This window comes from Macrotis lagotis, chromosome 5, assembly GCF_037893015.1.
Source record: "Macrotis lagotis isolate mMagLag1 chromosome 5, bilby.v1.9.chrom.fasta, whole genome shotgun sequence".
Taxonomy (NCBI): domain Eukaryota; kingdom Metazoa; phylum Chordata; class Mammalia; order Peramelemorphia; family Peramelidae; genus Macrotis; species Macrotis lagotis.
Genome location: NC_133662.1, coordinates 8768494 through 8794905, shown reverse-complemented (window position 1 = coordinate 8794905; position 26412 = coordinate 8768494). Strand labels below are relative to the sequence as shown.

The following is a 26412-nucleotide window of genomic DNA, read 5'->3' as shown; positions in this document are numbered from 1 at the left end:
CTCATTCACTCTGGCAAAGATAGAAGGTAATGACAAATGTTGAAGAGGTTATGGAAAAAACAGGTACACTGATGTACTGTGCTGGTGGAATTCTGAAATGAAATAGTCCTTCTGGAAAGCCATTTCAAACTTTGCCCAAGAAGATATTAAATTGTACATATACTTTGACACAGTAATATTACTATTAGGCCTTTATTCCTAAGAAGCTCTTTGATATGGGGAAAAATCTAAATGTAAAGAATGTTTATAGCAGTTCTTTTCATAGTAGAAAAAAACTAGAAAATTAAGAACTGTCTTATTGGGAATTGCTAAATAAATTATGGTATATGAATGTAATGGAATATATTATAAGAAATAACAAATGGTCAGAGAAACCTGGGAAGTCCTCTATGAACTAGTGCAGATAAAAGTGAAGAGATCTACAAAAATAGTTTATACAATGACAACACTGTAGAGAAAAACCATCTTTGAAAGACTTTAGAACTTTGAGGAAAAGATAAACCACAAATCCAGAGGACTGAAGATGAACTTTTCCACTCACCTCCTGCCACACAGATGAAATAAAAATGCTGAAAAATTTTTAGGTGTGCAAATACAGGAAGTTTTTGTTGTTGTTTTTGGACTAAATATGTTTATGCTGAAGGCTTTAGGTTTTTCTTTTTCTTTCTCTTTTTTCCCTCCTTCCCTTCCTCCTAGCTTCCTTTCTTCTTTCTTTCCTTTTACTAATTGAAGGATAGTGGAAGGAGCAGATTACGGATGCATGTAAAAATATATTGTGAGGAATGGAGGGTGTTGGTCTTCACAGGGTGTGGAGGGGAGCCCTTAGGGAATCCATTACAAAGGGGAAATGACCCAGCCAATCAAGAGACTGGAAGAGTTTTCCTATTCCCATTCCAGGGATACCAAACCCCAAACTGTTTAGATCTTGACCTAAAGAAACTGAGTTTGCACAATTAGGTAATTGACTATTAACCCACTAACCCCCAGTGATGATTTGTGTTCATTAGCATATCATGCATGGAATGATGTGGGGGGATCATATTAGGGTCATGTCATGGAATGGGTGGACCTCTTAGATTTTAACTCAAACTCTGAGAGCCTATGAACATCCAAGAGGGAAGAAAAAGAATTTCAGAGGACTTATAAATTACCTGAGGTTCCAAGACCTCAGGTGAGGTACCCATATCTTGCAAGGTTCATGATTAAAAAAAATGTATAACTTTCTCTCACTCTAGCAGGTTTTTCTTTTTCATTCATTTATAACATATCTGAATTTATTTTATTTTTTTAAGATTTTATTTATTTTGAGTTTTACAATTTTCCCCCATCTTACTTCCCTCCCCCCACCCCCCACAGAAGACAATCTGTCAGTCTTTACATTGTTTCCTGAATTTATTTTAAAAGAAGAACCTTCCCATAAGAACAAAACAAACTTTTTTTTTTTAGGTTTTTGCAAGGCAAATGGAGTTAAGTGGCTTGCCCAAGGCCACACAGCTAGGTAATTATTAAGGGTCTGAGGTCAGATTTGAACTCAGGTACTCCTGACTCCAGGGCTTGTGCTCTATCCACTGTACCACCTAGCTAGTTTTAGATGTGACTTTCCCTCTCAAGTAAGAAACTTTCTTGATTGATGTCCCTTAATTTCATATTTATTAAAACTACAATATATCTGTTTAATAAATTACTGCAACAGTTTAGGAATGGAACCAAGCTTACTGTAATAGTTTGCTACTCTACCTACTTAGAAAATTTCAACAGCTGGGCTGGAATTTAGGGAATAATAGCATATATAACGACCAAGTTTCATTCCTGACATGAAGGTGAAAAGCAATCCCCAGTGGAAAAAAAAAGCTCAGATGATGAGGAAAATGGTTTCTGAGAAAAAATGGCAAGAACTATATGAACTGTTACAAAGTAATATGAGAAGAACCAAGAGATCATTGTGCACATTAACAGCAATGTTATTTATGCTGGCCAACTGTGAGGAATGGGAAATGGCCCCAGTCAATCACAAAACTGGGAGAGTTCTCCTAATCCCATTCCAAAAATGAGAAACTAGATTAGAAAAAACTAGTCCTTAACTGGTCAAGAGTAACCTAGTCTTGACCTTCTCCTTTGCACATGCTCAAAGAGATCTATCTGTTCTTGCTCATTAGTATAATGAGCAGGATGGGGAAATACATAGGAACCAATGTATCAATTAGATTTGTGACCCCAGTATGAAGGGGCAGGAACAAAATCTTTCAAAGTGCATAAAAGAGCTTGTATGTTGGGATTTCCCTGGCGCTCTCTCCCACCATGAGAGAGGTGTGCCATTTTGTTAAGATATCTTAATAAAAACCATTTTAATCACTCTGAACCAAGTATTCTTGAGCCATTTATAACACTAAGTTTGAAAGACATGGCTACTCTAATCAAAACAATAATCTAAGAAAAAAGGACTAATAATAAAAAAATGCTATTCATCTCCAGAGAGAGAACTAATGAACTCTGAACTTCGCTTTCATGCTTTTAAAAAAAAAATATGGCTAATGTGGAAATTTGCTTTGCATGTTTTTACATTGTATGATGCTATTAAGCTCAAAATTTTAAAAGAATATTAAAAATAAATAATTGGGCAAGAAAAATTGTAACTAAATTCACATGGAGAAACAAAAAGTCAAGAATATCCGGGGATTTAATTGAAAAAAAGTGCAAAAGAAGGTGGCTTAGCCTTACCAGATCTAAAATTATATCATAAAGCATCAGTCATCAAAACATTGGCTAAGAAACAGAGAGGTGGTCAGTGGAATAGATTTGGTGCAAAAGAGACAGCAGGAAATGATTATAGTAATCTGCTGTTTGATAAATCCAAAGAGTCCAGCTTCTGAGATAAGAATTCTCTCTTCTACAATGATGGGAAAATTGGAAGTTAGTATGGCAGAAACTTGGATTAGACCAATATCTTACACCCTATATCAAGATAAGATCAAAATGGGTACAGGATTTAAACATAAAAGACAATATTAAAAGCAAACTAGGAGATCAAAGAATAGTTTATCTCTCACATTTACGAAAAGGGAAGCAGTTTATGACCAAGGAAGAGATGGAAAACACCATTTAAAAACAAATTAGATAATATTGATTACATTAAGTTTCTTTTGCACAAACAAAACCACTGTAACCAAGATCAAAAGAAATGGAGTAAATTGGGAAACAAGTTTTACAATTATTATTCTGACAAAGGACTCATTTCTAAAATATACAGACAACTGAGTCAAATTTACAAAAAACAAGCCATTCCCCAATTAAAAGATGGTCAAAGGATATGCAAAGGTAATTTACAGATGAGGTAATCAAAGCTGTCCATAGTCATATGAAAAACTGTTTTAGAACAGTAATTATTTAATTACTGATTAGAGAAATGCAAATTAAAGCAGCTCTGAGGTACCACCTCATACCTCTCAGACTGGCCAATATGACCAGAAAGGGCAATGTTCAATGTTAGAAGGGATGTGAGAAATATGGGACACTAATGCATTGTTGGAGGAGCTGTGAACTCATACAACCTTTCTGGAGAGAAATCTGGAATTCTACCCAAAGGGCAATAAAAATGTGCATATCCTTTGATCCAGCAATACTACTACTGGGTCTATACTCTGAAGAGATCAGGAAAAAGGGTAAAAACATCCCTTGTACAAAAATATTCATAGCAGCCCTCTTTGTGGTAGCAAAGAATTGGAAATCAAGTGAATGTCCATCAATTGGGGAATGGTTGAACAAATTGGGTTTATGTATGTTATGGAACACTATTGTTCTATTAGAAACCAAGAGGGATGGGACTTCAGAGAAGCCTAGAAAGACTTGCATGAATTGATGTTGAGCAAGATGAATAGAAGCGGAACATTTTACACCTTATCAGCAACATGGCGAAGATGATCAAACTTAATGGACTTGCTCATTCCATCAACACAATAATAAGGTATAATTTTAGAGTACCTGTGATGGAGAATACCACCTGTATCCAGAGAAAGAATTGTGGAGTTTAAATAAAGATCAAAGTCTATTACTTTCAATTATTTTAAGTGTCTTATGTACAAAATAATTTTTTCTATCTCTAATATTTAATTTCCTCCTCTAGGATATGATTTCTCTCTCAACATTTTCAATTTCGATCAATTTATAGCATGGCAACAATGTAAACATTCTCAGACTGCCTTCTCTGGGGGGGGGGGGAATTGTAAAATTCAAAACCTTACAAAAAATGATAGAAACTACTATTGTATATAATTGGAAAATTAATAAAATATTTTTAAAAATATAAATCGTTTGTTTGTGTGTGTGTGTGTGTGTTTTAAAGCAGTTTAGATTTCAATATCCTCTTAGTAAGTAGCCAGAGGAAATAATGCACTCAATTTGATGCTCCAAATTCCCCACTTGTGGCCTTCACTAGAATAGCTCGCCATCTGGTGGGTACTTCAGATATGTACTATTGACTGTATTTTAACCAAGACACTACAAAGCCAGAACTAAAGGCCCTTACTAGGGCCATAGCTAATTCTGCACCTGTGTTTCTATCACCCAGCCTTGCCAAAGTCTAAAGTCTAGTAATGTAGCTAAAGATATTCCAAAACCAGTTGGCTGTGGAGTCCCAAGAGAGCCGATACAATCAGAGGGATTCTAGATTCTAATTTCCTATTCCTAATACCATTACTCTGATAAAAATGACTGAGCCAATAGCAGGCCTCCCCTGGTTGTTCATGAAAGAACAGAAGAGCTCCCTTCTTGGGTCAGAATCTCCAGGAATTGGGAAACCCACAGACAACAGAATCATAAAAAGAACATTTGAGAGAATTCATTCTAACCTCCTTATTCTACAAAAGAAAAAACTTGGGGCTTCGACAGATGAAACATGAGGATTATACAGGAAATAAATGACTAATTTGAGATTTGAACTCCTGTGTCTCCAAGTTCCACACTTTTCCCAGTCTTCTACCTTAATTCTCTGGAATAGGCTTTCCTGTCTAATGTCCCTTTCCCTTCCTTGTCCCTTCTTTCCCACTCCTAGTAAAATATTTACTCGTTTAAATAGGCATAAAATTCAAGAAGCCATGTTCATAGTGGCCCCAGAAAGTGGATTCACAAAAACTAATAAAATTTGTAAATTGCACCTGGACCTTTCTGGTCACATGCCCCCATCATGCCACCTTCTCTATGATCTTCCTCAGCTTCTTTCCCTGAACATCCAAACACCATCATCTTTCTTCTTCCAAGTCAACACCTAATTGTGCAAATAATTACCTAAGTTTGCTGTTCCCCTTCTTCCTAGGATGTGAATTACCTTCTCTCTCCAGACTCTACCTGTACTCAAATTAATCTTTCCACCTCATCTCCACATCTATGAAGTCCTGTTCAGGTACCTAGGTCCTAGATCTGGGAATAAACTCACACATTTACTTTTTTTTTTTAGGTTTTGCAAGGAAATGGGGTTAAGTGGCTTGCCCAAGGCCACACAGCTAGGTAATTATTAAGTGTCTGAAACCGGATTTGAACCCAGGTACTCCTGACTCCAGGGCCAGTGCTTTATCCACTGTGGCCCCCTAGCCACCTCCACACATTTACTTTTCAAAGCCCTCCATTCACATCTGTTTTTAGGCTTGTATTCTTCCTCTTATATAACAGGCCCCATTAGATGTTTTTCCCTCCTCAGACTGGTCTCCCTCATAGACTCCCTGTCTTTACCCTCACAAAACTTTCCTCTTCTCTTCTGTCATACTAGACTATTCTTTTTTTTAAAATTTTTTTTTAGTTTTTTTTTTTTTGCAAGGCAATGGGGTTAAATGGCTTGCGCAAGGCCACACAGCTAGGTAATTATTAAGTGTCTGAGGCTGGATTTGAACCCAGGTACTCCTGACTCCAGGGCCACTGCTCTATCCACTGTGCCACCTAGCCGTCCCAAGACTAAATATTCTTAATCAATTCCAAAGCTATGAAGGACTCCTCTATACTTCCTAGTGCAAGAAGCTATCCCTTTCATTGTGGAGCTCTTGGTCTATGCTTCTATTTTTCTTCTAGTGAAGACTGCCCAACTTGTATGAAGCTCTTAACTTATTCCTATCCATCCCTGAACACTTACAAACATATCTCAGCTGACACACTCTACTCAGACTATATCCTTTTCTTCTCCACTTTCAAAAGTCTCTCTCCCCTGCTTACCCTCAATTTCTCTTCTCAAAATTTCTAATCACTGGACCCTGGCAATTTCTATGAAAAGACATACACCTGGGAGGAGTAGAGGGGAGGAAGGGAAGAAGTTGAAAGAATCTTTTCCATCAATGGTACCTACCACATAGGAAAACTGAAGGAAATACAAGTGAGAGTCCAGTTAAGAGTATCACAAGTTCACACTGACCTACCAAGAGTCAGAATAGGTCCTATAAGAAGTAAAAATTCAGGGGCGGCTAGGTGGCACAGTGGATAGAGCACCGGCCCTGGAGTCAGGAGTACCTGGGTTCAAATCCAGCCTCAGACACTTAATAATTACCTAGCTGTGTGGCTTTGGGCAAGCCACTTAACCCCATTTGCTTTGCAAAAACCTAGGAAAAAAAAAGTAAAAATTCCAAATACAAATGCAAAGATATGAGGGGAAAGTGACTGTAGCCTCAGATAGCTCAGGAGAGAGGTATTTTAAGAAATTATTATTGCTATTTCAATTGTTGAGATTGTTATCTCAATCCAAGGGAATGAGTTGAGAAGTATAGCAAGAGGGACAATCCATTCTGTATTTTCTCTTTTTCTTCCTTCATTCATCCAATATATCTAAACCCAATTCTAGCCCCTCCCTTAGGTTGTTGGAGCAAGAAAAAACTGATGGGGAAGTGAAGACAAGGAGGTGGTGGCAAAGGGGTTCCAGGAAAGAGGAAGTCTAGGAGGTAGACAGCAGAGGATATTGGCTTGGGGAGGACTGACAGGACAGACAGTTTTGCCTGGTTCCAACTCTCCTGTAGTCACTTAGGGGTCATGAACCAGACCAGAGATTTTCAGGGTAAGAAAAAGTATAGAAATAATAGAAGTAGAACTGGGAAAGATGGCTGGGGGAAGGAGTGAGAGGGGAACTCAAGGAATGGGGAGTCGTAGGGTGGGGTGAGGATATTCAAAGTACTATGTGTGATAAGAAGGTAAGAATTATGTAAGTCTGGTGAGTACTTTTAATTTCTGTGTTTTAACTCTTTCCTTCCTAGGGGGCAAGGAATTTGGACTGCTCAAAGTTCAGCAGGAGGAGAGACTGAATAAAATCAACCAGGTAAGGAGGTGAAAAAAAGAGGAGGGGGAACAAAAGGGAAGAAAAGCAAGGAATTGAGAAAAGGATTGTTCATTTCCCTCCCTGTTGCCCATAGGAATTCCTGGATGACCCCAAATATAGCAATGATGAAGATCTACTTTCAAAACTGGAAGCCTTTAAGAGTAAGAGAAAGGGAAAACTTCTGGTTGGGACAGGGAGCCAGTAATAAGATACATACTCCTATCCCTGTCATTGTCCTGCATTTAAACTTACTTTCCAATAGCATCCATTTATTTACCTCCTTTCTCCCTCAGTTTCTCCCCTAATTGTTGCTATCTCCCATCCCATTTCTTCAATCCCATCCTTTTCAACCACTCTTGCCAATAACCTCTCTGTCCATTGCAAATGAATTCTTTTCTTCACTCTCCTCCCTACTCTTTTTTTCTCCTCATCCCTTCAGAGAAATATATGGAATTTGACCTGAATGGAGAAGGCAATATTGGTGAGAATGGGGCAATCCCAGGGGTGGGAGGAAGAAATATTCTTTTCAAAAACATATGTAGTAATGGAAGAGGGTAGCCTACCTTGAGCCTTTGCCAAACTACCAGAGGCTTGGCATTTGTTGCAGTGCTACTCACTGGGAGGGTGGGATCTATTCCCTTCATGGGGAGGAAAAGACAATGAGAATCTAAAGAAATGGGCTTGTATTATCCTCTCCAATCAATCTGGAAGATATAATGTCCCTGAAGAGAATGCTGGAGAAACTAGGAGTCCCCAAGACTCACCTGGAGCTGAAGAAACTAATTAAAGATGTGGCAGGTGGCTCTGAGGAGACCATCTGTTACTCTGCCTTCCTCAGGATGATGCTAGGCAAGAGATCAGCCATTCTTAAAATGTAAGTGTCAGACTATCCTGGATCCCCCATATTTATCTGAATTCCCTACCCATTCTCCAGACTTCCCAAGGACAATTTCCCCAATAAAGCTATGGTTCTTCTTATCTATTCCCTTCTACCAAATCAATTTTCTCCCAAGTTTCTTAAGTCCTTTTTGGTTACTTTCATAGCCCAGTCTCTGTCTTCTTAATTTATTTGGTTCTGACCCCTTAACTCCTCCCTTAAGCTGACTCTTGCCCATTCCCCACCCTTCTATCTTTCCAATTCTCCAATTCAGGATCCTGATGTATGAGGGAAAAAACAGAGAACAAGAGAAACCAATGACCCCCCCAGCCAAGAAAGCAATCTCTGAGCTGCCTTGATTTGGGAGGGAGTTATTCAGGTTCATCTTCCCCTACCCCAAATGGGAAGTTGAAAGTAGAAAGCAAGCTGTGAATTAAATATATTCCCTCCCCTTCAAAATTGAGTCTATTTGATTTTTGGGGTGGGAGGCAGAATTGGGATAGGGTACCAACTTAAGTAATCAGTTGATGAAAAATATATTGTGAATGCCTACTTAGTTATGGACCTTATTGTTTTGAAGTTTACAAAGTGTCTTATCGCCCCCCCCCACACACACACACACTCTGCCTGAATGGAAAGTGAAAGAATTAACTATCCCCACCCATCCATTTGATCCAAATGAAGTCTCCCAACTCCAGTGGCTTTTCCTACATTTTACTAATTTTCAAAACAGATGGGGAAAGATATCAACATATATTGAACCTTCCTTATATGTTGCATAATGCTCTGGGGTGTTCAGAGGAGGAAAAGTTCACTCTACCACCGCTACCTTTAAGTGGAACATCAGGAATTGTTTCACAGAGCAAGTTGTGATGAACCTCAAAAACTAGGTAGGTAGAGATTTGGTTTGGAGAATTTTTTTTTTATATTGAAACTGGAGTATAGGGGCAGCTAGGCGGTGAAGTGGATAGAGCACTGGCTCAGGAATCAGGAGGACCTGAGTTCAAATCGGACTTCAGACACCTAATAATTGCCAAACTGTGTGACCTTGGGCAAGTCACTTAACCCCACTGCTTTCAATAAATAACATTAAAAAAAGAAACTGGAGTTATATTCTGAAGATAGCTCCCTTACCAGACTGTTAGGTCACTGAGGGGAAGAACAAGGACATGTCTATTTTTATGTTCTCTACAGTACCTTGTATTTAAAGTATATGAGAACTTTCTTAAGCACCAAGTCTACAACTTAATTCTTAAGTTTCCTGAGATTTGGAAGGTCAAGTGACTAGCCCGTGGTTAGGGTTACAAAAAAAAAATAAAGGAGAAGCTAGGAAATAAGAGTGAAGGAGTACTGTCTGTCACTTTTTGAAAACCTATTAAGTGCACTAGAAACATACTCTATTTTATTACAATTATATAATCATAAAATTCCAAAGAACTTAAGATAAAAAAATGCTATCCATTTCCAGAGAGAGAACTAATGAATTGCGTGCACTTTTCTTGCATTTTTTTGCAATATATTAATATGGAGATATTAATATGGAGATATTTTACCTGACCACATTTATAATGGAAATCATTGCTTGTTTTCTCAACTGTGGGAGGGGAAAAAATTTAGAATTCAAAATTTTTAAAATCTTAAAAAATATTATATTTCATATAAACGATATTGCTTTTCATCACTAATTGCTTTTATTATGCTGAACAACTATTCTGACAAAATAGCTCCCTTCTGTTCATATAGTTTGCACATATTATTCAAAGAAGGAGAACTAGCTAGAGCAGTAGTTTTCAGTGCCCCAAGAGGGGTCCTTAAGAACCTCTTAGGCTGTGCTGGAAGTAAAAAAAAAACAACTTTCACAATATTAAGACATTTTTCTTTTTAATACGGTAAATACTGATAGATATGCACAAAAACAAAAGCTTTATGGGAGCGGGGTCTCAGTGAGGGAGAAGGGTTGCCCTTAATAATTATGAGTAAAAAGGGATCCCAAAACTAATTACGAGGCAGAGAGACAGCAAGGAATAAGGGATGGAAACTAGTCCCAGTAGCCGGGAATACTGAGTCCCGCCTGCCTCGTCACCCTGGGATAGTCACTGAACCTCGAGGCTGTATGGAAGAACACAGAAACCTGCCGTTCGGGAGCCCTCCCATCAATGAAATCACAGAGCGTCTCTAATCCATATCTCTATACATATGGCGAAACATTGAAATGGGCAGCGTTAAAACCACAGAAAGTTGGCTTTCTGATCCTTCAGTTTTGGCTCTTTTCACCGGGTGTTCGTTAAATATATACGTAAATATGGCCGAGGCGTGTTTTATTCTAAGCAACTTTGTGGAGCCCCGCCCCATTGCTGGAGACATAACCCTCGCCAGGATATCAGGAGACCCCCGTAAGCCTCATTCACCGTATATATTATACTAACAATTCGACTATTCCTTTCCACCCCTTTGCCGATTCATTAGTTCCACGCGTATTATCCCTATTTCCAGCTTTGTCGCTTACGTCTACCCCGCCTCTTCCCGCCGCGTACGCAAGACGCAGGCTCCACCTCCTTCCGTAGCTTACGTTCGACAGCTACCAACCGCCGAGTAGGCCGGCGCCGTGGTCCCGCCCCTCTCGCACGCCTCACGCCTCACGCCTCACGCCTCACGCCGTAACGGCCGACTGAGGATGGGAGGGGCCTGCTTCCCTAGCCAACCACAGTCTTAGCTACGGTTTATCCCACCCCTTTATGCAAATATCCTTCTCACCATCCCCCTTCACTTGTCCCCATTAATTTTTTTTTTTGTTCTCCCCATTTTTTTCTTCCCAAGGTTTTCCTTTTTTCTTTTTTTTTTCTTAAACGAACAGCACTGTGATTAAAGTGTGGGATCGGGTGGCGGGAACTCCACCCTTTATGCAAATGAAGGGGGCGTGCCTCAGCGCGGAGGGAGGCGGGAGGTTGGGGGGGGCGCTCCCGGGGGCGGCGGTTGCCCGGATGGGCCGTTAGTCGGAGCCGAGCCGCCGAGCGAGCGAGGGAGACGGGAGGAGCCGAAGCCGGCGCCATCCGCCGCCATCCGCCCCCGCCCCGCCGCCATCCCGCCCCGGGGAGCCCCAGACCCCGGCCCCGGACCCCCGCGCACCCGGCCAGGTGAGTCTGGGGGGCGCGCAGCGGTACGGCCACCTCATTCTCGGCGTGGCTGGCGGCCGGCGGCTGCGACGGAAGGGCTGGCGCTAGAGACGGCGGTAGCGGCGGGGGGAGGAGGTAGAAGCAGCAGCAGCCATCAGCCGCCGACGCCATTTTGTCCTCTTCTTGCTGCCTGGGCCGGCCGCCCCTCCCCCCAGGACCCCCACCCCCTCCCTGTTCCCCTCCCCCTCCTCAAGGGGGTGATAACCTGTTTCCCCCAGCTTCTGGCGGGGCGACCCTCGCTTCCTCTTCGGGGATGCCCCCATCTCCTACAACTAGAGGTAACAGCTTCTTCAAAAACAACCCCCTCTGTATCCCCTTCCTCCATATTGTACCCCGGTTCCCCTCCTCCAGCTCGGTACTGACTCACTGGGGTTTAGCTTTCTTCCCAGGCTTGCTGGCTCTCTTCTCGCCCTCTGTGTCACCTCGTTTTTCCTCCTTCCGGGTCGCCCCTCTCCCTTTCAGAGCCCCCCTCGGGTCACTCTACGCCCTATATAGTCTGTCTGACTTGCCTTCACTCATCCTTCCCTTTCTCCTCACAATTCCCCTTTTCCATACCTATTCCCCCTTTTGACCTCCCTTCCCATTACACATTCTCCTACTTGAAGCATTTCTTTCACTCCTTCCTTTTTTCTCCCCTTAACCTCTTTTCTTCCCCAATGAATTTCCTTCTCACCTCGCATTTTTCCCTACCTCCTCTGGTAAAGCTTACCCCCTATCTGGAGCTTGCTTCATCATTGGTACATGAGTGGGTCCTTTTTTAGGATGATTCCCCATTCCTTTCTTTTCCCTTTTTGGGAAGGGCCCAGTCCTTCCCTTTGGGAATAACTTCCTGAATGTACATAGTTATTTACACTATATTTTGCTCTTTGTAAGGAAGCAAACCACCTCTGTTCTTCTCGAAGAACATTCCACCCACCTCCCCCTTTTCCAGCTCCACAAAAAAAGAAATTGTGCCTCCCATCCTTTGGGCACAATCCTGGTGGCAGCCCTAAAGGAAGGGGACTCGCTGTGTTCCTTCCCCTACACATAGTGCTCTTGGGGAAGTGGGGATCAGGAATCCTGTGACTGAAGATATATGAGCAACCATAGGTTTGGATATTTTAAGTTTTGAGAAGAGGGAGGTAAAAGAGAAAGTTTCAGGATTGGGGGTAGGGTTTAGCACTGGTCCCCTGGAGGGAAATGCCCAAATAAATGGTCCATATTACTATTTCTCCACCATCTGGATTTAGGAAGATAAAATATAGTTGATTGGTGCCTTAACCCAGAACCTGAGTTTGGAATTGTGCAGGTAGTTTGGATGCTTCAGCCAAAGAGTGTGGAGCAACACTGATTTTTCTCCTGAGCATTTCTCAGACGCCAATCTTTATTCTGACTAGGCAAGCTCATAAAATTCCCGAACTCCCAGCATCCCTCTTTCCTAACCCTCCCCAGATGGGACGGAAAGCATGCTTGGAATAGAGCCTGGGGCCCAGGGCCCTGAAACAGGGTTGGGAAGTTTATGGAGGTTTCAGTTTTGAAAAGTGATGGGACTGAGATTTCTGTTGAGCTGTAATCTTACTGGTTTTTTCTCTGGGAAAAAGATTAGTGTGTTTATTCTCTCTGAGAGAAAGATAAATATTTTTTGTTTATTTGCTGGGAGATGGAAAGAATTAAAGGCACAAAGAAGGAGAGATCTGATGTTTTCCATTGAACTAAAATGAAGTCATTAAGTTACTTAGACTCCTTCTCTTCCTCCACCCAATAATTTTGGACTTTAAATTGTGGTATCAGAGGATGAGGCCAAGTGGGAAAATCAGTTGCAGAAAAGCATCAGAATTTTAAATTCAGATCTCCCTGACTGAATTTGGAAGTTGTGAGAAACTTCACTGTTGAGATGTCTGAGAGGTAATAGAAGGCTGAGCTTTTCTACCCACTCTTATTTTTTTTAGAGTTTTTTTTCAAGGCAATGGGTTTAACTGGCTTGCCCAAGGCCACATGGCTAGGTAATTATTAAGTGTCTGAGGCCGGATTTGAACTCAGGTACTCCCAACTCCAAAGCCAGTGCTCTAGCCACCCCTAGCTGAGTTTTTCAATAAAAGAGTGAACTAGAGTTCTAAGATACCTTTGACTCTGAAGGAAGTGAGAGTTGGGCATCTCCCTCCTCTTCTGTTCCTGAGAGAACAGGGAGTGAGATGCTGGAACCTCACCTGCAGGCTCCAGCACGTTTCGGGGGAGGCGCCTGCAGGACCCAACGTACTCAATGAGCTTCCAGCGCGATGTCCGATCGCTCGGGGCCGACTGCCAAGGGAAAGGATGGAAAGAAGTATTCCTCGCTCAACCTGTTTGATACATACAAGGGCAAGTCCTTAGAGATCCAGAAACCCGCTGGTGAGGGCCCTTTTGGGAACGTTGCCATGTTGGAGGGGGGGATGGGGACAGAAATGATGGGAGGGCTCAAGGTCCTTTGGGAGAACCAGACATAGTGGAGACATGGGAGGCCAAAGGAACACAGAGGGCTTAGTTGCTCTACCCTAGGGATAGAGAGGGAGGGGGTAGGTACCTGATTCTAGGTAGGAGTTATTTTACCTCCTACAAAGGCGTATCTGTGGCTTACCATCCATAGATACGTAAGAACTGGAGGCAAAGAAATGAGGGGTAGGAAAAGTATAGGGCTGGCTTACCCTACCCTTGCTAGCCCAAGACTTCCTGTCCTACATTAATTTTTAGTGGAGTAGAGTCTCAGCCCTAAATCACAGGGATAAGGGGTTTTATGCTCAGATTGGGCCCTTGATCAAAACATGGTGTAAATTGTAGATATCTGGCATTGGAGTCCCATAAATCTGAGCCAGATCTCTCATGGCCTAGGTTGGAGACATTCCTGACCCTCCTCTACCTTTTTTCCCTAGTTGCTCCTCGACATGGCTTACAGAGTCTTGGGAAAGTTGCCATCGCCCGGCGCATGCCACCCCCAGCCAATCTGCCGAGTCTGAAAGCCGAGAACAAAGGCAATGACCCCAATGTCTCTCTAGTGCCAAAAGACGGGACAGGATGGGCAAGCAAACAGGAGCAATCCGACCCCAAGAGGTGTGGGGAACCATAAGGAGGTGTTGGGGGCTTCACCTTTTTTCAGAGGGGATCTGGTAATAGAGCTGGAGTTTGAATTACTTCTTCGTGCACAAACATGAAAACTAGAAGCAAGGATAATGGAGTCCTTAAGAGGGTTGGGGCCTGAGTTTTCATCACTCATTGATTTGATTATGGCTTGCAAAAATGTCTTATTTAAATGGGTTAGGAGATGTGGTTAGTCCCAGACTTAATCCCTCTATCCTTCCATCTCCCTCCAGTTCCGATGCCTCAACTGCTCAGCCGCCGGAATCGCAGCCACTGCCGGCTTCACAGACGCCTGCCTCCAACCAGCCGAAGCGCCCCCCAGCAGTTCCCGAGGTATTATTTATTATTCAGCCATACTCAGAATAAAGAGAGGAAGGCATCTGAAGCTCTTAGCTCATTTTATGACTTTAATTTCTCTCCCAACAGAACACCCCTTCAGTTCCAAGCGGGGTAAAGTCTTGGGCACAGGCCAGTGTCACCCATGGAGCGCACGGGGATGGTAAGTGGAGGCATTGGAGTAAAGTGTTCTTCTGTATGAAGGATAGATATGCATTGTTGTCTTTGTAATATTCCTTCATTGCCTTCTAACTGTTTAGTAAACCTCTTTTAGGGTCTAAGTTCTGTGATATTGGTGCTACCCTCCTTACAGGCAGTCACAAGTTTGGTTATTTTTTTTTGGCCATGGATTCTGTAGTACAGGTTCCATCTTCCCAGGAACCAAGGTTCTGTCATGTAAGGCATTTTAGGGATAGGCAGAACATCTCTTAGCAGAACCATTTCATTACTTTTTGAGTGATAAGTCCCCAACTCCATCTGAGAGGTGGGGGAAGTAGGAAATCTAGTCTAAAATCTGATAATTTTGGGTGCTCAGCAAATATTTGGTATATTTGATAATGATAAGATGTTTCTGTTTTTCCCTCATCCTTTGTAGGTGGAAGGGCATCAAACCTACTGTCACGATTCTCTCGAGAGGAATTTCCGACCCTGCAGGCGGCTGGCGACCAGGACAAGGCTGCCAAGGAAAGGGAGTCTGCCGAACAGTCGTCTGGGCCCGGACCAAGCCTCCGCCCCCAAAGTGTGTCCCTCTTTTAAAAAAAAAGTTTCATTGCTATTTTTAAAATTTTCATTTCACTAAAAATTACTTTCTTGATCTGTGAGTTATTTTCCCATATATCCTTTCCCAATAAGATCTTTAGTTTTTATTCCAGAACCAGTTGCTGACCTGATGACTAACTTTGTTTACCTGTTTTCTTGCTCCCAAGTGGTCACATCACTTTGTTTTTCTTTCCCTTCTTCTTGTCTCTAATCCCCTACCTTTAACAGATGCCACAACTTGGAGGGATGGAGGTGGGCGGGGCCCTGATGAGTTGGAGGGCCCAGACTCCAAACTCCATCATGGTCACGACCCCCGGGGGGGGCTCCAGCCCTCTGGCCCCCCCCAGTTCCCTTCCTACCGCGGGATGATGCCGCCCTTTGTGAGTAGTGGGTCTTGAGAAGAGGGGCTCTTGGTGGTCTAGGGAATAAAAGAACAGCAAGAGGGTTGGGTCAGGGTTTTGTGGGGAGGATTAGACCTCTTGGATTCCCCTCTGAGTACAAGTGTTGGGACCTCTTGCAGATGTACCCCCCATATCTCCCGTTCCCTCCTTATGGACCACAGGGGCCTTACCGATACCCTACTCCTGATGGGCCCAGGTGAGAGAGAGCAAGCATTGGGTTTGGAACTAGGGTGGGTGGGTTGTGGGGCTGAGGGTTAGGATACCTTAGAGTCTGGGAGACTGAACAGAATGGGACCTATGAGGGAATAAGATATATCTCCTAGAAAACAGAGCCCCATTTAGAGGTGTAATCCATTCACATACCCTTAATGCAGCCGATTTCCCCGGCTGGCTGGCCCCCGGGGCTCAGGTCCCCCCATGCGCCTGGCAGAGCCTGTGAGCCGACCCTCCATCCTCAAGGAGGATAACCTCAAGGAATTTGACCAGCTGGATCAGGAGAATGATGACGGTTGGGCGGGTGAGTGGAGAATTCAAGGAGAGCTGGATAAAAGGAACCTATGAAACGGGATCTGCTGGGAGAAAAAAAAATTGAACTAATGAGGGAAAGGATAAAATCTTTCAGGATATATGAGGGGTTGGGTGGGATGGGAGTGTCATTGGTGAAGAATTTGAGGAATTGGGGGTTTAAAGGAGCCACTTTTGAAGGGTCAGTTGGAATGGGAGAGTTGAAAAAGAGAAATTATTGTATCCTCCTATAAATGTAATTTATCCACCACCACTACCCTTCCCCCCAGTCTTGGGCCCAGTCCTAGAAGGGAGGAATAGTCAGCCAAAGTGAAAACTGCCCAGGTTCCAATAGAAAGATACCGGGTTTACCAGCTTATACCCTCTCCTTCAGGGGCCCATGAGGAGGTAGACTACACAGAAAAGCTCAAGTTTAGTGACGAGGAGGATGGTCGTGACTCTGATGAAGATGGAACAGAGGGCCAGTGAGTGGGGGGGGTGGGGGGGGTGGAAGGTGGGGGCATTCCAATTATCTGAATTCTGAAATCCTATGATTCTTGGAGAAAAATCACCTTTGATCAAGGGGACAATGCTTTGATTGCCCTTGTTCCTCTTCCCACAGCAAGGAGTCCCATCCTTCCAGTGAGGACCGGCCCTCTGACACAGACAACAAGAAGGGCTGCTCCCCTGGAAGTGAGCCGCCCCCTCCCAAGGCAGCTTGGACAGAAACCTCCCGGCCTCCCGAGGCAGAGCCTGGGCCTCCTGCCCCTAAGCTTCCCCCACCCCCACCTCACAGAGGCCCCACTGGGAATTGGGGGTCCCCTGGAGACTACCCAGTGAGTTTTGACAGAATCGTAAGATATATGAGGAATATAGTAGGGGAGAACAGTAGCTTGTGGAAAGTTAGTGTGACATGGGCTGATGTATGAGGAGGAGACAAGGTGTTATATAGGTAGCAGAGCACTTAGGGGTAGACACGCCTGGGTGTGAGTCCTTGACTTAGGACATCATTAATTTTGAGCAAATTGCATCATTTTGGGCTTTAATTTACTCATCTCTAAAATAAGTGAGTTGGACTAGATAATCTCAAAGACCCCTTTGAGATAGTTGGATTTTAAGAATGCCAAAAGAGATGAAGGACATGATCAAGGGAAAAAATTGAGGAAACTTGCTTGAGGGATCAAACCTGAGCTCTGGAAAGAAGGAAGGTGGGTGATTGAAATAAAAGCCCTGAGAATGAGCTCCTGAGAGAAATGGGAGGGAAAGACTAGTGGAGTATTTCTCCATCTCACCCACGACTGAGGTCCTGTGCCAGGATTAGGAAGGATTTAGGTGGTGTGATGCAATATGGAATCAGAATGCCAAATAATAGTATAAAGCTACAGTGGAAGTATGTGTCTGACATTGGTTCATGTCTATCAATAGGATCGTGGAGGCCCACCTTGTAAGCCACCAGCACCTGAAGATGAGGATGAAGCTTGGCGGCAACGTCGAAAGCAATCATCATCAGAGATCTCTCTGGCAGTAGAGCGGGCACGAAGGCGCCGAGAAGAAGAGGAGCGACGTATGCAAGAGGAGCGACGGGCAGCCTGTGCAGAGAAGCTCAAGAGACTGGATGAGAAGTTTGGAGCACCTGACAAACGACTCAAAGCAGAGCCTTCTGCTCCCCCTGCTGTTCCACCCACCCCAGCACCACCCCCTGCTACCTCCAAAGAACCCTCAGCACCACCCCCAGCACCACCTCCTGTGCTAACCCCACCTGCTGAGAAAGAACCTGAAGAGCCAGCCCTGGTCCCTGCCCCTGTTCAGCCTGCCCCTGTTCCTGTCTTAGCTCCAGCTCCCACAGTAGTGAGTGGGGGCAGCAGTAGCAGTACCAGCAGCAGCAGCTTTGATGCTAGCCCAGGTATGGGGAACAGAATCAGATGGATATTTGTGTTTTGTGTGGTTATTTTGGCTATTTTGAGGCCAGGGAATGGTTAGTGGTAGGATGAAAGAAGAACCTTCACCCTGATTTATGAACTGAGAAGGGATGATTTTAATCTACTAAATCTTAAGTGAGTTGACTCTTATTCCAGTTTGTTTGACCAGGAAGAGTAAGCAAACTCATTTTATCATTGTCTTGATGGACACTAGATGTGAGGGAGAATTTCATGGATCTTGAGTGTCTTGAAGGGAGTAAGATGGTTTTTATAGATAAGAATCTATTTGCCTGAGCCACTTTGATTTTCCTTCTCCCTCCTCAATTTAGCAGAGCCTCCACCAACATCAAAGGATGCTCCTGAGCCACCAGAAGAGGTCCCCCCACCTACCACACCCCCAGCTCCTAAGGTGGAACCCAAGGTTGATGGAGCTGGACCAACCCGACAGCCCCCTAACCAGGGGCTGGGCTATCCTAAATACCAGAAGTCACTGCCTCCCCGCTTCCAACGTCAGCAGCAAGTAAGCTTGAAGCCCTTTCTCCATCTCCCATTTTCAACAGGGTTTGCTATGACCATTGACCTCCTTCTAGATCATTCTGCTATTTATCTCCATTCAGTTTTATCTTGTTTCAGTTCAGTCTAACTTAGGCTTTAGCTCTCTCTCAATTTCTTTGGTTCTCTGCTATCTTCTGTCTTCATCCCTCTTCTTCACTTAATTCATTCTTTTTTCCTCTTTCCAGTTTACTGGACACAAAATCAGGCTCACCCTACTCTCCTTGGTACTATTGGGATTGTTTTTTCTCTTTTCCCAGGAGCAGCTTTTGAAGCAGCAGCAACAGCAGTGGCAGCAGCATCAACAGGGTCCTACCCCTCCTGCTCCAGTGCCCCCATCACCTCCTCAGCCTGTGGCCATGGGTGCTGTGCCACCCCCCCAGGCTCCACCCCCACCACCTAAGGCCCTATACCCTGGCTCATTGGGACGGCCACCACCAATGCCCCCAATGAACTTTGACCCTCGTTGGATGATGATTCCACCTTATATGGATCCTAGGCTGCTCCAAGGGCGGCCACCCCTGGACTTTTACCCTCCAGGTGTACATCCCTCTGGTAAGGAGTGGACCTTGTTTAAATGGATCAATGAAGGGAGAAGGGAGAGCAATAGAGACAGAATTAGGATTAGGAAGAAGAGTCTTTTGATTTTTGCAAGAGATTTTCCAGTGTTCTTAGTAGTTGTACCCATTATATGGGAATGTTGGTGCCAAAGCCCCATTCTTTTTTCTAACCACCATCCCATATCTCAGGTCTGGTTCCCCGGGAGCGCTCAGACAGTGGAGGCTCGAGTTCAGAGCCTTTTGAGCGGCACCCACCTCCCCTCCTAAGGGAACGAGGCACCCCACCAGTGGACCCAAAGCTGGCTTGGGCAGGAGATGTCTTTGCTACTGTGCCTGCTGATAATCGCCCTCTCACTTCTCCATTGCGCCAAACAGAAGAGGATGACAAGGGCATAAGGTGAGATGAGATGAAGTAGAAATCCTAAGTCCTCAGAGAGTTCATAGGATGGGGGAGTATTGTTTGGTATGATATACATTTTTGGGGAAGAGGGGAAGATTTGAATTGTTAAAATGGTATCTGTAATGAATCCTAACTCTATACCATTTTTGTTTTTTTTCTGTTTTCGACATCATTTTTTATATAGGAGCGAGACTCCTCCTGCTCCTCCTCCACCACCCTACCTAGCTACTTATCCAGGCTTCCCAGAGAATGGAGCCCCTGGTCCCCCACTTACCCGATTTCCTCTTGAAGAATCAGGCACTCCGGGCCCTCGTCCAATTCCTTGGCCTCCTGGCAGTGATGAATCAGCTAAATTGTCAATTCCACCCAAGAAGGAACCTCCAAAAGAAGAATCCCAACAGCTAGGGGGACCAGAAACTGGGCGCAAACCCCCCCGGAGTGGTGGGGGTGGGGGCCAGGGCCCACCTCCACCACGACGTGAGAGCCGAACAGAGACCAGATGGGGTCCCCGCCCAGGTAGTAATCGCCGTGGTGGACCACCAGAAGAGCCAGGGGCACCCCCTCGCCGTGCTGGGCCTATCAAAAAAACTCCACCCCCTACAAAGGCAGAAGAACTGCCCTCTAAGCCTCTTGAGTCAAGTGATGAAACTTCAAAAGTTCCAAAACCAGATGCTCTAAAAGTCTCAAAAGGGAAAACAGGAGGCCCCAAGGAAGCTCCTCCTGTTGGGACCCTGTCCCCTGCACCTCGACTTCGTCGGGATTACTCATATGAGCGTGTGGGACCAACTTCCTGCAGAGGCAGGGGCCGTGGAGAGTACTTTGCCCGGGGTAGGGGTTTCAGGGGGACCTATGGAGGAAGGGGCAGGGGTGCACGAAGCCGCGAGTTTCGTAGCTACCGGGAATTCCGAGGAGATGATGGGCATAGCGGTGGGTCTGGGGGACCATCCCATCCCCCTCCTCCCCGAGGCCGAACAGCCAGTGAGACAAGGAGCGAGGGTTCAGAGTATGAGGAAATCCCTAAGCGGCGCCGGCAACGGGGTTCAGAGACAGGTAGTGAGACCCATGAGAGTGACCTAGCCCCTTCGGACAAGGAAGCCCCTCCAACCAAGGAAGGGGCACCACCTCAAGTATCTCTAGCTCCCCCACAACCAGGAGCCCCACCTTCACCAGCTCCAGCTCGATTCCCTGCTACTCGGGGTGGGCGTGTTTTTACTCCCCGAGGTGTTCCATCACGAAGGGGTCGAGGGGGTGGACGACCTCCTCCTTCTGCTGGTCCAGGCTGGAGCCCTCCTGCCAAGGCCTTAGCTCCCAAGAAGCCTCCACCTGGCCCACTACCACCAGGCAAAGAGGCCTCAAAGGAGAAGTTGGTTCCAGGACCTCTGCCACCCCAGGCTCGAAGCAGTGCTGGTGGTATAGAAGATGGGGAACGTCCCCGGAGGAGGAGGCATGGACGGGCACAACAGCAGGACAAGCCACCTCGATTCCGAAGACTGAAGCAAGAGAGGGAGAACGCAGCAAGGGGGGCTGAGGGAAAGGCTCCACCCTTACCCCTCACAACCACACCCCCTAGTCCTGAGGAAGTTCCAACAGCAGCAGTGGTGCCCCCTCCCCCTCGAAGGGCAGCTGCCAAATCACCTGACCTGTCAAACCAGAACTCTGACCAGGCTAATGAGGAGTGGGAGACAGCATCAGAGAGCAGTGATTTTGCCAGCGAGCGTCGGGGAGATAAAGAAGCCCCCCCACCTACCCTACTAACTCCTAAAGTGGTGGGAACCTCTGGCAGTGGAGGTGGAGGGGTTGGGGCCAGTCCTGGGGTCCCATCCATGCCGCGAGGTGAGCTGAGCCAGAGAGCCAAAGACCTGAGCAAGCGGAGTTTCTCCAGTCAGCGACCTGGCATGGAACGGCAGAATCGGCGCCCGGGACCAGGGGGAAAGACAGGTGGTGGCGGAGGCAGCGGGGTCCCTGGGGGGAGGGCTGGCCCCGGGCGAGGGGACAAAAGGAGCTGGCCCTCACCCAAAAATCGAAGGTGAGTAGAAATAGGCACTTGAGCCTATGGGTCAGGGTGGACTTAGTGGGAAAGTGGGCTGGGGTGTTATTTGGGCCCCTGAGGAGATTCAAGAATAAGGCAGGATTTGTGGTTCATAGATGGGAGTGGTTTAGACCTGGGAATGGAGCTTTTGAGGGGGAGAAAAATGACATCTGGGACTTAAAGAGAGTGAACTGTTAAGAAGGCAACAAAAGTTTAGGAATTTAGACAACTCGGATACTTGGGAGAGGGCAGGGCTTGGCCAGCACTGGGACTGATGCCAGCTACCCCCTGCCATATCCCCAGCCGACCCCCAGAGGAGCGTCCCCCAGGACTTCCCCTGCCACCCCCACCCCCCAGCAGCTCTGCCGTCTTCCGCCTGGACAGAGTCATCCACAGCGACCCAGCTGGTATCCAGCAGGCTTTGGCCCAACTCAGCAGCCGACAGGGGGGTGCAGCTGCCCCAGGGGGCCCCCCAAGGGCCAAGCCAGGGGCTCCCTCAGCCCCTCAGGGCCCCTCTCCCCGGCCCCCAGCACGATTCGAGCCCCCAAGGGCCAGCAGCAACGGTGTAGGTGGCACCGGTGAGCTGGGAGAAATGGATTGGAGGTGGGGTGGGTAATGCCTTTTGTCACCAGAGGGAAATGAGTCCCAAGTGGGAGGTCTATTGAGGGTCTAAAAGTGCTAGGATCTCTGCCCCCCCTCCACTCCCCACCCCCCCATCCCCCAAAAAAGTGAAGGTTGGGATGGTGAAGAAACCCTAGGACTCTGGATCCATATGCTACCAGGTTTTCCCCATTTTTCTCAGAGCCCCACTTTGCGGAGCCAGGGCCATTGGTGAGGGGGGTGAGTGGGACCTCCCGGGACTCTACTGGGGTTAATCCCTTCCCCCCCAAACGTCGTGATCGGCCTCCTCGAAAGCCGGAGCTGCTACAGGAGGTGAGAGGGGGCTGGGGCTATACTCTTATTTTCCTTGTCCTAAAGGTTTCCAGGCCTGCCCTCATCTGAGCTTTTGGTATTATTATTTATTGTTTCAGTCCCCCATATTTTCTGTATCATTTTCCATTTGCCTCCTTACTGTCCTTCTTTCTGTCTGTCATATTTTCCATACCATATCATCTCTTCCACCTTTTAATATTCCCTTTTCTTCTCCCTGCAGGAGTCTTTGCAGCCTCCTCGTAGTCCTGGATTCCTAGGTCCCAAGTCAGAGGGATCCAATCCACGGGGAGAGCCCAGAGATGCAGGCACAGAGGCCCTAGCTCCCCACATCTGGAATCGTCTACATAGTAGTGAGTGGAATTGTTGCAGGGGATGAGATTTTGGGATAATCCAAAACAGTTTCTAGGATTACTATTTCTCCTTCTGACTAATTTTTCCCTCTGGCCTCTAGCCGCCAGCCGAAAGAGTTATCGACCTGGCTCGGTGGAGCCCTGGATGGAGCCCCTCAGCCCTTTTGAAGATGTGGCTGGTACAGAGGTGAGCAAGATGGAAAAATCTGGGTATCCAGAGTGGGGTTATCCATAAAGGCTGACATTCAGTACTACTGCCTCACATTCAATATGATGTCTGTACGTGTTCAGATCTCCTTTCAGTTGGAGACTGATTACTTCTCCCCCCTCCCATACCAGATGAGCCAGTCTGACAGTGGGGTGGATCTGAGTGGCGACTCTCAGGTTTCATCAGGTCCCTGCAGCCAGCGAAGTTCCCCTGATGGGGGACTAAAGGGGACAGGGGAAGGTGCACCCAAGCGGCCTGGAGGCCCCTCACCCCTGAGCACTGCCCCTGGTGAGGGTCCACCTGGCTCTGAGCTCTCTGACCCTCCAAGGAGACGTCCTCCTGCCTCCCGGGATGGGGACAAGAAGGTAACAGATCAAAAAAAAGAAGGGAGGTGCAATCTGTAACACAATCCCTCAATTCCATCTTTGACCTAGAAAGCATTGGGTTATCCTGATTTTGGTCTGTGTATGTCTGTCTTACTCTAGGAGGTACCTCTGCCCCCAGGCCCTATAGGCACAGAACGATCCCAGCGAGTAGATCGTGGACCGGAGCCTGGTCCCCTCCGGCCCTCTCACCGACCTGGTCCCCCTATCCAATTTGGAACCAGTGACAAGGTTTGTATGGAGCTGAGATTTTTATATATATATATATAGATAGATAGATAGATAGATATAGATATATATCTAAGAATAAAGTATGTCCTAATAAATATATGATACAAATATATGATAAATATATATTAGTTGAGGGGTAGAGAAATGACTGGGGTGGGGGGAAGTGACGTGACCTGATTCTACTTGTTAATCTCCTGCATTGTGTTGTGATCTTAGGACTCTGACCTCTGCCTGGTGGTGGGTGACAGTTTAAAGCCAGAGAATGAGTTGCCACAATCTGGGCCTGAGGTGGTAAGTAGATAATGAAAAGCATTGGGGTCAAGGTTTTGGAAGAGGAGAGTTGGAAAGGAAGGAAAGTGCCTGACTCTGTTCCCATGAAATGAGGACCTTTCCTTTTCTCAGTCTTCTGCAGTATCCCGAGACTGGGAATTGCTCCCCTCTGGTCCTGCCTCAGCTGAGCCAACATCCAAGAGCCTGGGCCCCAACCACTGTGGCCCAGATCCGAACCCCTCGGGTCCCCGCCTATACCCTGAGGTCTTCTACAGCAGCCCAGGGCCTCCAGGCACCCAGGTATGTGTGAAAGAGAGACACACACACACACACAGCCATCCCTCTCCCTCCTCAGCCATCTCTACCCCTCTCCCAGTTTCTTTTGCCACATTTTCTAGATCTCACTATACCACTGTGTCCTGGCAAACTGGCCATTCTCCATTCTTTTCCCCTAATTTATCTGTATTGCTCAGTACTCATATTTTTGTTAAGAGTTTATTTGTAAGTCATATCTCTACTAGACTGTAAACTCCATAATCCTTAAAGGCAACTCATAGTGCTTAACATAGTTTCTCAGTAAACATTTTTTGAATGAACAGGCTGCACTGTCTCCCATTGGTGGGTGGTTATCATTTCGTGTAGGGAGAGAAATGGGCCCTGCAAAGCTCTGTCTCAGCCCATTTGTTTCCTGCAGGTCCCAGGGGGAACAGTGGATTCTCAGCTGCACCCCACCAATGGTGGCTTCCGCCCAGGGACCCCTTCACTGCACCCCTATAGGTAAAGAAGGAAGTTAAAGAATGGGGGACTAGTAGGGATTTGTAACTGGACTTTTAATCTTTTCTCCTTTTCACTTTGTTCTCCCTCTTCAGATCACAGCCCCTCTATTTACCCCCTGGTCCAGCCCCTGCTTCAGCACTGCTTTCAGGTGTAGCCCTCAAAGGCCAGTTCCTGGATTTCTCAGCATTGCAGGCAGCAGAGCTGGGGAAGCTGCCAGCTGGGGGTGTCCTCTATCCTCCACCTTCCTTCCTCTACCCACCAGCCTTCTGTCCTAGTCCCCTGCCTGACCCCCCTTTGTTGCAGGTAAGAAATAAGGACTGATGTGGGTAGCTGGAGCTGGAAATTTGGAGAGCCTGAGTTATAAAAGCCCTTTCTTTCCAGGTGCGCCAGGACCTGCCATCCCCTTCAGATTTCTACTCTGCTCCTCTGCAGCCTGGTGGCCAAAATGGCTTCCTGCCCCCAGCTGCACCCACCCAGCAGGTAGTTCTTCTCAAACCTTCCCCCATGTTCTCTTTGCTACTTTATGATCCTCCTTTCATCTTCCTCTTATAAGTCTCACAAAACTGGTCTTAAATAAACTGCCTTTTTCTTTTTTTTTTAAGTGGCTTGCCTAAGGCCACACAGCTAGGTAATTATTAAGTGTCTGAGACTGGATTTGAACCCAGGTACTCCTGACTCCAAGGCCAGTGCTTTATCCACTACGCCACCTAGCTGCCCCATAAACTGCCTTTTTCTATGGTTTTAGAACTTAACTAGTTGGTGGTGATTGCAATTTCTCCTATAGATGCTGCTACCAGTAGTGGAGTCCCAGTTACCTGTGGTGAACTTCAGCTCCTTGCCTCCTGCCCCACCTCCTGCCCCACCTCCACTTTCCCTGCTGCCTGTGGGCCCTGCCCTGCAGCCCCCCAGCCTGGCTGTCCGGCCCCCACCTGCTCCAGCAGCCCGGGTTCTACCCTCACCCGCCCGGCCCTTTCCTCCCAGCTTGGGGAGAGCAGAGGTGAGAGAGCCTGAGGGAGAAGGGGAAATTGAGGGATTACATCATAAGAACTGGAGGTTTAAAGGTTTTCCTCTCTACCACCAGCTGCACCCAATGGAACTAAAGCCGTTCCAAGAATATCGAAAACTGAGCAACCTCGGGGGACCTGGGGCTCGAACCCCCCCAGCTGGAAGGTGAGGAACTGGGGGATTTAGCTCACTCAGGTCAATGTCTTATAATGAGTCTTTTCCGTGATGAATTCTTCTATGATCCATAGGCCCTTCTCTGGTCTCAGCTCCCGACTAAAGGCCCCACCTACTGGATATAGTGGTGTTGGTGTATTTCGAACCCAGCGCTTCGACCTTTACCAGCAGGTGAGGAAATTGATACACTCCTTAGCCA

General features: G+C 46.2%; 2 protein-coding genes and 1 non-coding gene across 7 annotated transcripts in view; all 3 read left to right on the top strand.

Moving 5' to 3' along the window:
• The first annotated feature begins 6893 nt into the window (after nt 1-6893).
• On the top strand, nt 6894-8632 carry AIF1 (allograft inflammatory factor 1). Its single transcript, XM_074190144.1, has 6 exons — nt 6894-7024; nt 7221-7282; nt 7377-7443; nt 7722-7763; nt 7994-8156; nt 8434-8632. The coding sequence occupies exons 1-6, from the start codon at nt 7000-7002 to the stop codon at nt 8516-8518; spliced, it is 444 nt and encodes a 147-aa protein (XP_074046245.1). The 5' UTR covers nt 6894-6999; the 3' UTR covers nt 8519-8632.
• Nucleotides 8633-11073: 2441 nt separating this feature from the next.
• Nucleotides 11074-26412, top strand: part of PRRC2A (proline rich coiled-coil 2A) — a 16844-nt gene continuing 1505 nt past the window's right edge. For 3 of the 5 annotated variants that reach the window (XM_074236717.1, XM_074236716.1, XM_074236713.1), the window contains exons 1-30: nt 11074-11293; nt 13525-13699; nt 14218-14395; nt 14656-14755; nt 14849-14921; nt 15354-15497; nt 15746-15897; nt 16038-16114; nt 16293-16435; nt 16817-16907; nt 17045-17258; nt 17848-18325; nt 18671-18861; nt 19154-19448; nt 19643-19850; nt 20038-21879; nt 22186-22460; nt 22685-22815; nt 23036-23165; nt 23267-23352; nt 23505-23738; nt 23859-23987; nt 24204-24278; nt 24390-24557; nt 24952-25034; nt 25127-25337; nt 25416-25514; nt 25819-26031; nt 26116-26204; nt 26288-26384. In XM_074236717.1, coding sequence (XP_074092818.1) covers nt 13588-13699; nt 14218-14395; nt 14656-14755; nt 14849-14921; nt 15354-15497; nt 15746-15897; nt 16038-16114; nt 16293-16435; nt 16817-16907; nt 17045-17258; nt 17848-18325; nt 18671-18861; nt 19154-19448; nt 19643-19850; nt 20038-21879; nt 22186-22460; nt 22685-22815; nt 23036-23165; nt 23267-23352; nt 23505-23738; nt 23859-23987; nt 24204-24278; nt 24390-24557; nt 24952-25034; nt 25127-25337; nt 25416-25514; nt 25819-26031; nt 26116-26204; nt 26288-26384 — 6318 coding nt within the window. In that variant the 5' untranslated portion in view covers nt 11074-11293; nt 13525-13587. Of the gene's footprint in view, nt 11294-11509; nt 11611-13524; nt 13700-14217; nt 14396-14655; nt 14756-14848; nt 14922-15353; nt 15498-15745; nt 15898-16037; nt 16115-16292; nt 16436-16816; nt 16908-17044; nt 17259-17847; nt 18326-18670; nt 18862-19153; nt 19449-19642; nt 19851-20037; nt 21880-22185; nt 22461-22684; nt 22816-23035; nt 23166-23266; nt 23353-23504; nt 23739-23858; nt 23988-24203; nt 24279-24389; nt 24558-24951; nt 25035-25126; nt 25338-25415; nt 25515-25818; nt 26032-26115; nt 26205-26287; nt 26385-26412 lie in introns of those variants that run through there. The other 2 variants (XM_074236715.1, XM_074236714.1) reach the window with 2 other exon arrangements.
• On the top strand, nt 13896-14030 carry LOC141490331 (small nucleolar RNA SNORA38). The gene has a single exon (XR_012469169.1). It is a non-coding gene; the product is annotated as a small nucleolar RNA SNORA38 (small nucleolar RNA).

What these genes read in the sequence shown, in the direction of transcription:
- AIF1 (XM_074190144.1), top strand. Translation starts at nt 7,000, where the DNA reads ATGAACCAGACCAGAGATTTTCAGG. An exon ending in CCAGACCAGAGATTTTCAGG is followed by an intron (nt 7,025 to 7,220) that starts GTAAGAAAAAGT and finishes TTTCCTTCCTAG; the next exon opens with GGGGCAAGGAATTTGGACTG. An exon ending in GAATGGAGAAGGCAATATTG is followed by an intron (nt 7,764 to 7,993) that starts GTGAGAATGGGG and finishes TCAATCTGGAAG; the next exon opens with ATATAATGTCCCTGAAGAGA.